The sequence below is a fragment of the Trichosurus vulpecula genome, chromosome 2 (genome assembly GCF_011100635.1).
Source record: "Trichosurus vulpecula isolate mTriVul1 chromosome 2, mTriVul1.pri, whole genome shotgun sequence".
NCBI classification, from domain to species: domain Eukaryota; kingdom Metazoa; phylum Chordata; class Mammalia; order Diprotodontia; family Phalangeridae; genus Trichosurus; species Trichosurus vulpecula.
In genome coordinates this window covers 98,697,973-98,712,640 of record NC_050574.1, presented here as the reverse complement: position 1 = coordinate 98,712,640, position 14,668 = coordinate 98,697,973, and the positions used below count along the sequence as shown (strand labels likewise).

The 14,668-nt window shown below is 39.1% G+C and overlaps 1 protein-coding gene across 2 annotated transcripts in view; it reads right to left on the bottom strand.

The window, feature by feature from the left end:
- Positions 1-7,646: 7,646 nt before the first annotated feature.
- KPNA3 (karyopherin subunit alpha 3) overlaps positions 7,647-14,668 on the bottom strand; it is a 119,581-nt gene continuing 112,559 nt past the window's right edge. For both annotated transcript variants that reach the window (XM_036744725.1, XM_036744726.1), the window contains 2 exons: positions 10,861-10,955; positions 7,647-10,226 (listed from right to left, as the gene is read on the bottom strand). In XM_036744725.1, the coding sequence (XP_036600620.1) occupies positions 10,128-10,226; positions 10,861-10,955 (194 nt within the window). In that variant the 3' untranslated portion in view covers positions 7,647-10,127. The remainder of the gene's footprint in view (positions 10,227-10,860; positions 10,956-14,668) is intronic.

The window sequence follows — 14,668 nt, the reverse complement described above, 5'->3', positions numbered from 1 at the left end:
GATCTGGTCTGTTTATATTGTGTATGTTTGCAATTTGTTTGTATTTGCTCTGAAGTTCGGGTTGCTGGCTTTTCCTCCTGAACTAAGTGAATAATATTTGTATGTTGAATTAAAGTAAGTTTGTTAACCCCTTAACGTTGCTTTCCTTAGTAAAGCAGATCAAAAGAACCTGTGCTGGCAGCGTTCTCGTTGCTGGTCTTGTTGGGTCTTACACCCCACAACAGCTGCTAGCCGAATAGTTGCTACAGTCCCTTCTATTACTAGTAAGCTACTAGAATAAATCTGCACTTGTTCTCTACCTACCTCCTATTCCTCAACTCCTTACATTCTGATTTCTAACCCCTTTTGACTAAATCTTCTCTTCCCAAGATGATTCCAAATTGCTTAATTAATAAACACAATGGTCTTTTCTCAGTCCCCAACCTTCTGGGCCTCTCTGTAGCATCTGATATTTGTTGATCACAATTTCTTTTTTTAGCTCTGTCCTGGGACTTCATGACACGGCTCTTCCCTCATTGTCCTTCCACCTGATTACTCCTCTTTTACAAGATTACCAACTGTCAACTACATGTTCCTTTAAGTGGATGTTCACCACAAAGCTGTCTTTTATTCCCTCCCCTTTTTTGATCTCATCAACTTTTGTGGGTTCAACTAATGACCCCAGGCTGTATTTCTCTCCGGCTCCAGTTCTTCATCTGTATTTCCCTGCTAGACATCTCCACCTGGATGTCCATTTGGGCAGCTGTGTAGAGCATAGGAAGGGAGATGGGAGAAACAAGACAGGGAGGCCAAGTTCTGGGCAAAAGGTAACTAAGGATGTCATCCCAAATGAGGTAGGCCGGTCATGTAGCAGGAAAAAGGCTAGTGGATGGACAGCACGTATTGGTAGTATGTACATAACGTTGAGATTTGGAGGAAGGCATTGTTATCTGGGTGGAACCCTGAGGAGGATTTATAGGAAATGCAGCCAATAATCGCACATGATAAGACTCGGACTGGTTGTAATTTGCACTGTTGGAGTGCCCACATAGATGAAATTACAGATTTACTAAAGTTTCAAAGGGGTGCAAGGTTGAGGGAGATACCATAGATGTAGTATGTCATGATATCTGCACATCATGGTATTCTTGTGTATAATAGCTGGCATTTATACAGCACCTTAAAGTTTCCAAAGCTCCCCTGAATATTAACCTCATCTTATCCTCATAAAGTACTGAATCTAAATGGCAATACTGTTCAACGACTCTGGAGTTGAATAAGTAACCATACTCAAATAGTATTAACGGCTCTGCCTTTGGCCCTGACACAATCATGAATGACGTAGGTGAAGACCCAGGAACTTATCAAAGCTGGAGGGAGAACTAATGCCTATCATAGGTCATAGAATCAAGATTCCAAATTAGGTTGGGATGGTAAATTCTGCCTTGTTGGTTTTGGTTTTTAACACTAGTAAATATAAAGCAGAGGTGTGCAATGTAGTAGGAAGGGCTCCAAGTTAGGACTCGTGGAACTAGCTTTGAATCTCAGCCCTGCTGCTTATTACCTGCAGGATGTTGGACTACTCACTTAACCTCTGTTTCTTCATTTATAAAATGGACTAAAGCGGGTGTCAAAAATGTGGCCTGAATGTTTCAGTGCTGTTTAGTCCCCACCCCCCGTTTCTTTTTGAATTTCACCAAGACTAGTTGAAGGGATCAAGGTCCCTTCCAGCATAAATTTAGATTTAAAAAGTTAGTTGCAAAAGTACTGTCTGGGAGAGGAGAATCTAGCTTAAAAGCAGTTCACATTAAAAAAAGAAAGACTTGGGTGTTTTAATTAGCCCCAAACTTTATATGAGCCAACAGTGTGCAGTGTACCCTTAAAAAAACCACTATCTTCAGCTACAAGTTTGGTGTCCAAGTCACAGGATGGAAGAGTATCACTTTATATTGATCAGACTACATTTGGAGGAACCCTGAGAAACTGGATTGTGTCTTGATGAGGACATGATAGATAGATGTCTGGATGAAATGTTGAATGAAGAATTGTTGGATTGTGAATACCTAGTTTGAAGAAAAGACAACTAAAGGGTATCACACTGACAAGGTATAGGTCCTGGAAACCCTATCCCCCCTCCAACTCTCCTTGAAATTTCCCACTTGGTCAAGTCCCTGGCATGAGCCTGAGGCATCGACCCATCCCAGTCAACTGGCCTTCCATTGTCACCAATGCCCAATCTCCCAGTTCTGTTACCCCAACCTAGCCCAGCTCTTCATTGTCTGTTACCTCCAGATTGCCTCAAGCTACTTCCCACCCTTGATCCTATCTAGACCCCATTCTCCCTAGACCACATAGTCCAGGTCCCTGGTGTACTGGGCTCCTCAGTTACCTTCCCATCACCACAGACTACTTTGCCACTCCTAGATTCTTCCCACAGTCTTTCTGTATATAAGATCCATCTTGCCTCTATTAGGATGCTCAGATTCCCTAAGTCTGGCCAATATGATGGATTTTCAGAATCACACCCATCCTTTATCTGTATTCTAATAAACCTTGTCTTTGGCTGAAAGAAGGCTTGGGTTGAATTCATTAGAGGCAGAACCTGCACGTCGCTATTTCAGGGTCCCAGCACTCCTAAACTCAACAACAGTAGCTGTTTTCAAATGTGTTCAGTTGTGCCTTCACTTACCCGATCAACAAAGATTTAAGCACCTCCTATATGCACAATGCTACGGGCAGGTGGGCGGGAGAAGGAAAGAAGTTGTGAGGGCTAAGGGAGAGTATCTTTAGGGCTAGCAGGTAGAAGTGGGGGATGAGTTTTTTGGCTGCTCAAAGGGCTATAATTAAGAGGAAGAGTTTGACCCAATATCAGATAAGCTCCAAACAGATGAGGCAGCTAGACCTAATCAGAGGGACCAGAGGTCAAGTCTAGGCTCAGACTTGTATTAGCTGTGTGACCCTGGATAAGTCACTTAACCCCTGCCTCATTATCTCATTTAAACAATGGGGATAGTAACAGTACCAACCTTCTAAGGGTTGCGGCAAAGATAAATTGAGATATTTGTAAAACATTTTGCAAACCTTGAAGTGCTATGTAAGTAACTTTACAACACTGTGTAAATGCTGTTATTGTTGTCCAACAATGGAATGTGCTTCCTTGAGAAGTAGCTTACTATTCCCTGAAAAGGTTCAAGCAGAGGTTGGTAGCCTATCATTAAAGGCTGAAGGAAAAGTGCTAAGATTCTGGTTTTCCCTATGTTAGTCAACACCTCGAGTTTGGGAAACTCAAAGCTATTTGGGGCTTTTTTTTTCATTTTTTTTACCTGTGCTCCTTAAGTGGATATGGGTTGGCTTGCTGACTGTACCATACATGGCTAGCTGTTTCTCAAGACATAAAAGGGCAAAGGATGGGCAGACAAGAGTGCTCTTGTTGCCAAGTCACCCATCTCTAATAAAAGTTGGCGGCCAAAACGGGCCACTTTCTTGTGTGAACATAAAATGCTATTGAATTTCTTCTTGGGAGAAGGTTGGACGAATGCATCAATGATTTCTTTAAAGCCAAGAAGAGTGATTGGAACCTTAGGAACTCTGGACAAATGAATATGAAAGAATAAATGACCTATTCCAGAGAGGTACCAATAAGGAATTGGTGTTTTTAGGATTACAGGCTCAGAAGGCAAAGGCCCTAGCATTTTTATGCTATTTGTAAAAGCTTACTATAAACATTTCAGTCTGCCACAGATTGAGGCTAAATCACACCTCTTGTTTTTGCAGTGATACCCTGGTGTATCTCACTGTAGCACATAAAATCTAAGGTGGGCATGGCCCCATCTGCATCTATCAGCAACTTTTACTAGGCTACATGAGCTTATGTAGCAAAATGGCAGGATCAAAGGCTCAAGTGCTGCCTCCTACAACAGCCCTTCCTGATCCCTCCAGCTTAGTGCTCCCCCTACCAAGGAAATTATTTTGTACTTACTGTATACCTGGTCCATTCCCCCTCCTCTCCCTGGGGAGTATAAACTCTTCAAGGGTTTAAAAATGTCGTTTTTGTACACCTAGAATCTAGCACAATGCTTGGCACATCGTAGTTACTTAAGAAATGCTTGCTGAAAACTGAATGTCAAAGTTCAGTGTTTCACCTGCTATGCCATATTCCCTCACTGTAGCAGTCTGTGAAAAGGAAAACAAACAAAAAACAGGCAAAGGAGATGAAAACAAAGTGAAAAGGAAGAAAAGCTTTAGAAAAGTACACTTTCATAACTGAACCATAACAAAAGCCACAAGACAGCAAGAAAGAGAGTTGAACAGGAGAGAAGAAAAAGGAGAAAAAGAAAAATGAGGCATGGGAGAAATTTTTGGAAAGTCACTAACCAGGCTGATAAAAGGAACACCCAGCTCCATGATAACAGTACTACTCCCTTTTGTCCTTGCTTCAAATAGCATCATAATTAATATAAAGGGAAGCTCTAGCAACAGAATTAACTATCACTTTTGGACTAAAAAAAAAACATGTCTAATCCATAATATGTGCTAGCGAACTATCATCTTCTTACAGGCACATTCAAATTTTAGTTCAAATTACTTAAGTTAACAGTCATCTTTTAAAAAAAAAAACTGCCTGTTACAATATAGTTGAGATATGGGAACTATGAGTGGACACGGAAAAAAAAAAACCTGGTAAGGACAGATCAAAGTCTAGTTTTAAACAAAGCGTTGGAGTGCTGGTAAACAGTAGGGGTGGCTATCACAGGAATGTTAAAAACTGCCCCCTGCCCCCCCCAAATCCTCATTGATTATCTTTGCCAAAAATGATTCTGTATTATCTCTTCTCCCCATCTTAGTTAAATCCCTTGAAAAAGTCATCTATGCTAAGTTTTGTTTGTTGTTCAGTCTTGTCCAACTTTTTGTGACTCCATTCTTGGCAAGAATGCTGAACTGCCATTTCCTTCAACTCATTTTACATATGACATACGGAGGCAAACAGGGTTAATAGGGTTAATGACTTGCCCAGGGCACACAACTAGTAAGTGTCTGGGGATGTACTGGAACTCATGAGGATTAGTCTTCCCGATTACAAGCCCAGTGCTCTATCCACTAAACCACCTGCTTCACTCTTCTCAATCGCGTGCAACTTGGCTTTGACTTCATCATTCAACTGAAACTCCCCTCTCCAAAGTTAGCAAAGACCTCTTTAATTGTGAAATCTAATGGCCTTTGCAGAATCCTCATCCTTTCTGACTTCTCTGTAGCATGTGATATTATTGGTCACCCCTCTTCTGTCTCAGGCTTTGTGACATTGCTCTCTTGGTACTCCTACCTGTCTGGCTGTTCGTTCTGTCTTCTTTGCTGGATCTTTATTAAGTTCCCCAAGACTGTCTTGATTTGTCTTTGCTTTCTCTCTCAACTGATTTCAACTCCCATGGTTCTAATTATCTCTGTGCAGATGATTCCCAGATCTATATCTCCAGGTCTACTGAGTCTTAGTTTCACATCACCAAGAGCCTCCTGAACAGCCTGTGTGGGATGTTCTACTGGCATCTCATAGTCAAAACATCCCAAACAGAAGTCATCACCCCCAGCCCTCCCTTTCTATGAACTCCCCATTAGTATCAAAGGCACCACCATCCCCCCTTGTCATCCTCAACTTCTCACTCACTCCAGTGTCAGATTTTGTATTTTCTGTCTTTACAGAATCTCTCTTACATCCCTTTCTCTTCATTCACACAGCCACCACTCCAGTTCAGGCTCTTATCACCTCTCACATGGACTACTGCCATAGCTAACAGATTCAAAATGATTTTCCTAAAACATATTCTGACCATGTAATTCTCCCCTACTGAATAAATTCTGGTGGCTCCCTATTTGCTCCAGGACCATAGATTAAATCATGGTTTGACCCTTCCATCTATTCCATATGGACCATGAACCTATTTATTTACATGCTGTCTTCTCCATTAAAATGTAAGACCTTTGAAGCCAGGCATTGTTTTTGCCTTTGAATCCCTAGTGCTGAGAACAGCACCTTGGCTCATGCTTAAAAATGATTGCTGATTATAATTTTTCAATGAAAAATACACATCTATATATTTCATAATTTGGCACCTAAAGCACATGTGCCAAACAGAGAAACTGTAGGAGCCAGCTGACATTTGGTCCCAGGACAAAAGACCAGATCTTTCACTGGAGTTATAAAGGTAGGAGTAATCTACAGCATAGGTCTGTAAGTACCATATGTTCAATTCAACCTTTACCGATCACGAACCACACTGAAGAATGTATATGAAAAAGTCTTAATCATCAACTTTTGTTCTTGTGGTTGTTTGGTCATTTCAGTCATATCTGACTCTTTGTGAACCCATTTGGGGTTTTTTGGCAAAGATATTGAAGGAGTTTGCCATTTCCTTCTCCAGTTAATTTTACTGATGAGGAAACTACAGCAAACAGGGTTAAGTGACTGCCCAGGGTCACAGAGCTAAGTGAGGTCTGATTTGAACTTGGGAAGATAAGTCTCCCTGACTTTAGGCCTGGCAGTCCATCTACTTTGCCACCTAACTGCCCTAATCATCACAAATGTTTCAAAGTATTTTTCAATATTGTTTCATGATGTTGTGGCTACCCACCTGCTGGGCATTGATCGCAGCTGACCTCTCCTTCAGGACCTGAGGGTGAAGACAGTTTAGGTTTTGGCAGTATTCAGTTCTCATCTAGTTGTGTTAATCCGAAGACTAAGGCTGTGATTGATATGTAGTACCAGTTAGCAGGTTAGAATGTTTTTTGGGGTTTTTTTTGTTCCAGTTGAGGTACTCTTACAGCAGGGGTAAGTTTATATCAGTTTTTGGGGGGGAGAAGCTGTGGGGAAGGGTATGTGACCAATAAAATTAAATTGTTTTAAAAGTACTTTTCCCCTTAAAAAATTCTATCCCCTCCTCTCCCCATATACAAAATGTCTCAAAAGTCTTAGTGCAGTTTAATAAGCCTTTAAAGCTTAACATTTTAAATTAATAAATAATATTGAGACAACACCTATAAATTTTTCTGTGCTACTAAAACAGAACACAAATATTTGCACGTTGGAACAGAAGACACATCTAGAGAAGATGTGGCAGGATTATTTGGGAGTCAAAATTTTCTCATATTTAGATGCAATTTCAAATCAAATTCAAATCTGGTTTCTTCTTATTGTCCAAACTAATGTGCTCTTTTATGTTATTGGAATTACTACTGCCAAATGGCTCAGTCTTATTGCAGTTACCACTTTCAATGATGACATGTTTTTAAGGACTTGGGATAATCTACAAAAAAGAGCTCTGTATTCTGATGCTAGTGGTTTTATGAAAGTTATTACTGCACTGTCTTCTCTAATGAATGATCATTCAATAGTTATAAGTATAAAACTCCATCCTCAAAGATTGCCTAAGATTACCTGTGGCCTTAAGGTTATAGTGTTCTGAAATTCTCTCATTTTGAAACCCTTTCTTCAGGCGAAGAGGATGGAAAACATGTTATAAAATTAAAAAGAGTATCTGAGGTCCAAAATATTTGGGAATCACTGCTCTGGCCTTTTGGACATTTAAAAAGAATTCTATCTTTTACAATTTGGTCAGACAAAAAGAAAAATAAAACGATTTGAGAAACCTAAGCAATTTCAAAATAAGTTGTGCATGTTTTTGTAGTATTTGATAGCAGCTTTTTATTGGTTACAAAACCTAAGCCCATATACAAAATTAGGAACACATTTAGATGCCTCTTTTGAAAGAACGTTTTAGTCTATTTTAACTGATAGTTTAAAAAAAAATAATAAAAACAATGCAATTTTAAACACTGTTCTGAAAACTTAAAAGTGCAGCAATATATTCTGTTTCCTTTAACTATGAAATGGTGCAATTTCAATCCAAAACTGGTAAGGTCACAACAAAGAGAATCAAGTAACTGCAAAGATCTATCTGCTTTACCTGACTCTATAATGTTCACTTGGATGTTGTCTGCACTTTCAGTGCAAGAAAAAACTGGAATCTTCACAGTAGTGGGAAAAATGTTCATTTTAATCTCACTGTAATATCAATGTGTGCAAAATCAACAGGGTAACTGTCAGTATATGTTGGCAGGGTCATCAGAAATCCAGTTGGAAGGGGGGATGGGTTTTAATCCAACAAAGCATCTGGTGGACTTGGACTTTTGTGGCCTTGAACCGCTCTGACTTTGTTATGCCTACTTTTAGCGAACACCACACAGTTTGAAGATTCTAGACTTTGTGTGAATAGGATGCAGTTACCGTATGAAGCTTTTTAAAACAACTTTTGGGGAAAGAAAAAAAAGGCACAATGAACTTCAACTCAATTTTATGTGCACAAGAGTTGAAAAGTCTGAGCCACCTTAAAGAGAAATTGATTCTAAAATTTATAAAACCTATAAATAATCAGAGGCCAAACCACTATATTAAAACAGATTCTCTAGCAAGTAAAAATCTTGCAGTTTAAACATACGCTTGTATCCACGTAAGATACAAGACAAAACTCACTCTTTAAAGTGGCTCCACCTTGGCAGATATATACTTTTAATGAATGCACACCCGCTATGTGTTGTTCATCAGTGAAAAAAACCCAGCTGATCCACAAAGCTCTGATGGCATCTGTCCTTGTCTTCATCACAGTAAATACACCCCACGTCGGATCACTAAATTAGTTTAGATTTTTCTATCCCTTCACATCAATGCATTGAGAAATCACACCCGGTAAACAACAGCAACAAATCCATTTTTGTGATAGCGTACAGAGTTTCAGATTGTTCATTCCCACTCCGGCAATGCCACATCCTTCGGTAAATAACTGGGTCAGACAATGTTACCGAAAGCAATGACTTCACATAATACCACCAGATTTAAAGATCACTGCAAATCAGATCTATGCTGAATAACGGCAGCTTCTTCTATACAGCCTTACGCATACTTGTCGGTATCTTTTTTAAACAAGGGAATATGGTTTTAGAGTAGGTTCAGAATGAAGCTTTTCTGATAATCAAAAATGAAACTTTTTATGACACTTCTAAACAGTTGCTGGTTTGTTGCCAACCACATTATCAAAAGCACTGGTCACTAAGTAAAAAATAGTTTAAGACTAAATTACAGTAAACATGAAAGCTCCACAGTTTAAACCCAATATAAATCAACCAGATTCAATTATTAATTTAAAACAAAACATACTGACGACTGCAAGGTGAAAGCAAGACTCTTATGATCAAGGAGTCTTTCATTTCAGACTTCTCTTTCCCCCCCAAGTCGGGGATCTTGCTTTCAGCTTAAACAGAAGTCTAAGTCCAGGACAGGTTGCAGCTCAGGTAAAATACCATGCACAGCATTTGATTACTTCAAAACAGCAGGAACACACAGGCTGAAGTGAGTGGCCAAACAGGGCTTGCTGTTCTCAGTTAGGGATAATGGCAAAAGCGTCACCGGTCCAAATCTAGAGCTCTTTCTCCAACCCTGGCTTCTGAGGCAGGTAATGAACACATCAATTACTGATAGATGAAGTACAGTTTGCTTTTTAACTTAATTGTTTAATCAATAACCAAGTTTTCTTTTTTGTTTCACTTTTTAAAGTTACTTTTTTTTTTTCAGTTTCACCAATGAAAATCATTTGGCTCACATTTTAAAATCTATTCTTCCACATAAAGTATATGAAAATATGTTTGTGGAGGACAGTGATGGAGGCCCAGCTTGGACTGTGCCCCTGTAAAGTCTTCCAGAATGTACGCACGCATCATACCCAAGTGTCTTGATCCACAGCGCACCATTTTCCAAAGAAATGCTCTGTGGAAAGCCGACGTGCCGCTGCTATGAAATCTCTCTAGCAAATCTGCAGGCTGCGCTGTCAGCACGTGGCACCAGGAAAAAGAAGGAGAAAATAGGAGAGTTGGGGTTGTTGAAAACTCTAAAACAGTTTAGGAAATCATGCATATGCATTTATAGTCCATGTGAGAGTGACTTTTGGCAAACTGCAAAGTGACCGATACACGGCTTGCTTTAAAAGCATCAAAATGAAGAGGAGGCGTGTGTGTTTGGGAGCCTTTTGATGTTGTTTGTTTTTGTCATTTGGTAGCCATCTTGGTGCTTCAGGTTGATTGGGGAGAGAAGCTGCCCTCTAGGGAACTTAAAAATTAAATTCTTTTGTTTGAAGGTTGGCCGTTGGGTCAAAATTGTAAGTACCTCCTTGTGTTGCTTCAGGAATGAGGCTAGGATCTTCATCGATCTACAAAGAGCACAAACAAACCCATTTAATGTTAAAATGTGGTTAAATGCTAGATTCTTGCCCTTACACATATAATAATACTTTCATGCAATGTGGGAAGTTGGCTTAAAAGCTTTATTTTTTATTTTATTGCACAAGAATGGTTTAGGTGACAGTAATTATTTCATTAGGAAAAATATAGATAATCTGAAAACAATTTCCTGGAAAATGACAGCAATTTGGTATGACTTAATTATAATGTTAGCTGAAATGTTCAAACCGAGTATTTGTTAGGAGAATTAAGGTATTTAAAACTGATTCCCTTTTAAGCTTTAGGAATGGATTTCATTTGTCTATCATAATTGATAAATGGTAATCTGTAATTCATTTCTAATTAACTGATTCCAAAGCAATAAGAAGTATCACTACAAACAACTTTTTATAATGAAGTATAAGAAGATGATTTTAGAGAGGGAAAAATAATGAAGAATATGCCTAATGGAAAAACATTTTGATTCAGGTTGTCTAAACAACCAGAAAAACATCTTTGTTTTGTTATTATAGGAAACAAATTATAAATATATAAATCAGAAGTTCTAGGAAATTTACAAGGTAAGCTCCAATCTGCATTTACACACATCATTGTTGTACTTACATCATCACCAGAGAAATACTGATCTATGATCTCAAACGCTAATTTATAAATATCCTCATTTTCATGTTGCTGTAATGCTTCAATTTTCTCCAAACCTATTGAAGTGAAATCAGTAAGATCAATAACCACAAGAAAGATTGCTTCAAATCTCAAATAAGAGAAATCTCAATTAAAACATCTCTGAGGTTTTACCTTATACCTATCAAATTGGCAATGATGATAAAAAAAACCAACAACTCATTCAACACTGAAGAGACTATAGGAAAACTGGCATAACACAATGTAGATAGAATTGTGATTGATTCATTTATCATGCAAATCAATTAAAAATTATGAAAAAAATCCCTCTGAGTCATAGATGCTACTATCAGACATATATCGTAAGGGGATGAATAACAAAGGTTTTATCACACACACACACACACAATAGGTATCTACTGACTAAGGAATGGCTAAACAAATTCTATGTGAACATAATGAAATAATGTTCTGTCAAAAAAAAAAGAGATAGATAATGAAGAATTAAGTGAAACAGGGAAAGTGATGTGGAGTTAAAAAAATCCAAGAACCAAGGGAGTATGCGTAATGACTATAATAATTTTTTTTAAAAAGCAGCTGAACTGTGACATACTGTAATGAACAATCTTGATCCTTAAGTACTAAGAAGGAAACACCTTTCTCCTCCCTCCTTCTCTCAACAGAGAGGCAGGGACTACAGATGTAGAGAGCAGTGTCTACTGTGAGGTTCAACTGCTCAGTCAGTTGCCTTGGTCAAATGTTTTGCTTTTGCCATGAGGAAGAATTTGATGGCAGAAAGATGGTTAGGGAGAAATGACTAAGTGTAAAAACAAAAGGCAACAATAAAACTTTTAAAAGTGGAATAAAAAAGATTAAAGCAAGTATAAAGAGGATTTCTAATTTCCATCATGGCAAAGGCCAGTTTCTCTAAGAGCCCTATGAATCCCAAGGACCAAAGGTTTAGACCTGAAAAGGATTTCAAAAGTCATCTAGCCCATTTCTCATTTTGCAGATGAAAAAATGGAGGGATCACAGTGTTTAAAGGACTCGCCAAAGGTCACATGCATGGTAAGGAGCAGTGCCAGAATCTGGAGGTCCTCTAACTCAAAATACAGAATTTTTCCATTGCACTGTGCTGATTATGGCATCCCCAGGGCCTTTAAAAAAAATGAATAGGCTGAGGCTAAGGAATGTCATTTAACAGATATCAAATTCAATAAACTCAGTCTTTACTTCAATTGTCCTATTGGTTAGATTATCCTGGAAATATCTGTTTAAGAGGAAACAATATATCTGCTGCAGTGAATGTTAATAAGTGAAATAAAGAGTGGGAATTTGTAACACAGAAGAGAGAAGGGATGATTTAATAAAAGTGGGTGAGATAAAATGGAAATTTTATAGGATGCAGAAGGTGAAAGGTTTTGCAGATCTTATAAGGATAGATTAAATGCCGTCCCACTTCAAACAAAACCAAAAGTGAACTCCTCCTCTCCAAAGCCTCTCTATACTCTTCCTAATTCCCCCACTTCTGATAGATACCATCTTTCTTTCATCCACTCTATGTTTAAAAGCCCAGTTATTCTTGACCCTTTCCCCTCTCTCCATCAAACTCAATCAGTAAACATTCATGAAGTACCTGCTATGTACTAGGCACAGTGCTATGCTTGGAGAAGCAGCCCCAAGATCCAGTTGGTTGTCATATCAAAATGATACTACCTGTGAAAAAGTCCTCCCTCTTTTCTACCACTATTACCCTAGTTTAGACCCATAGTGTCTCTTGCTTAAACAACTGTAAGACTTTCTAACTGCTCTTTCCTTTCCAATCCATTTTCCACATCAGTGAAAAATAATCCTCCCAATATATATATGATTCCTCTCATCAAAAGACTTCAGAGGCCAAATGGTTGTCATTAAGATAAAGTACAAACTTCTTTAGCCAGGCCTTTAAGACCTTCCATAATGTGATAGATAGGCTAGCACCTACCTTCCAAGCCTTGCTTCTGGTAGTCCTTTTCACATACCAGAGAGCTAAGTATTCCTTTAGTTCTTTCTGCCTTGGCATGGCAGATGGCATTTCATATCCCCACTTGGGATATTATTCTTGTCCACCCTCCTGTACTACTATCTTTCTCATCTTTCCAGTCTTGGTCTTACATGTCACCTCCTCTAATTTTTAGATTTTTATCACTTTGAATTTCCCTCCTTGACTTCTACCAGTCAGTCAGTCAATAAACATTTATTAAGTGTATACTCTGTGCCAGGCACTGTAGATACAAAAAGAGGGAAAAGACAGTCTCTGTCCTCAAGGAACTAATGGGGAAGACAACAAGCAAACAAGTATGGACAAAGCACACTATATATAGGATAAATAGGAAGTACATAAGAAAGGGAAGGTATGAGAATTAAGAGGGCTTCCTGCATTAGATGGGATTGTAGTTAGGACTTAAAGGAAGCCAGTAGGTAAATATGAGGAAGGAAAGAGTTCCAGGCATAGGAGATAGTCAGTAAAAATACTAGGAGCCAAGAGATCAATTATTTATTCTATGAACTGCCAGAAGGCCAGTGATATTGGATTGAAAAGCATGCGATGAGGAGTAAGGCAGGAGAGGGCTAGGTCACAAAGGGCTTTGAACTCCAAAAAAGATTTTGTATTTAATCCCGGAGTCCACAGGAAGCCCCTCTTCTAAGTGCTGAATCATCTCAGGACTTGTCATCATCATCGTGTGTGTGTGCACACATCATTTACATATCAGTCTTCCGCTGTCCAACCAACAAAGTTCAGACTTTTGCTTACATTCAAGACCGTCCAAACCCAATAGCCTCCGTCCGCACCTTTGTTTCATACTTCTTCTTGCCATCTGCTTTACGTTCTAGCCAAATGAGAAGCTCTTCCACTTTCACCGCACACCATTCCTTTTCCTCCCTCTGTGCCTCTGCTTGCGGTACCAGCTATGCCTTCCTCCCCCTGCTGAATCCCTACCTGACCACCAAAAAGTTCGATTCAATAGTCATTTCCTCCAAAAAGGCCTTCACTGATTTCCCAGAAGTAACACACGTTCTATTTGGGAATCTCTTTGGTTTGCTACAGACCTAGATTTGAAATATAACTGACAATGATTAGTTGTGTGACCCCAGATAATTCTGATAACTTTTAGCTTCCTGTTTCTTACATGTAACTATCAATCATCTTCTCTCCCTGGGCCTCATGCACTAATATATGTTGTAGAGTACAGTTACGCGTGACTACGCCTTTTTGCTCCACCAGTCTGTAAGCTCTATTTCAAAGAAAATGCAATTTCCAAATAGCATCTGGCATAGTGTGCTCTGCACTCTGGAAGCACTTGATAAATTTCTGTAAGAGTTAAATTGAATGCCCCTGTGGAGAGGAGAATGTAAGCTTCTTAAGTGTTTATTTTCACAAAAAGATCAAGCAACCAATCTGAAAGTATTTATTAAACATTTACTATGAGCTGCTAGGCACTGTGCTGGGTGCTAGGAATAAAAGCCCAAAGAACAGAACAAGCCGCGCTGCACTGAAGACCCAACTGAGGTTGGATAGTTAAGCAATGTATTTTAATGTAAAGGGGAAGACAACAAGGAGAAAGAGAATGGGACGGAGGGAGAGACTGATAGAGAGAGAGATGGGACGGGGGAGGAAGGGAAAGAAAGGGAGGGAAGAAGAGAGAGATGGAGGGAAAGAGAGAGATATAGAGAGTGAAAAGAGGATGGGGAGAGAGGGAGGGACAGAAGAAGAGAAAGACATGGAAAGAGAAGGAAGGCACTACAAGTT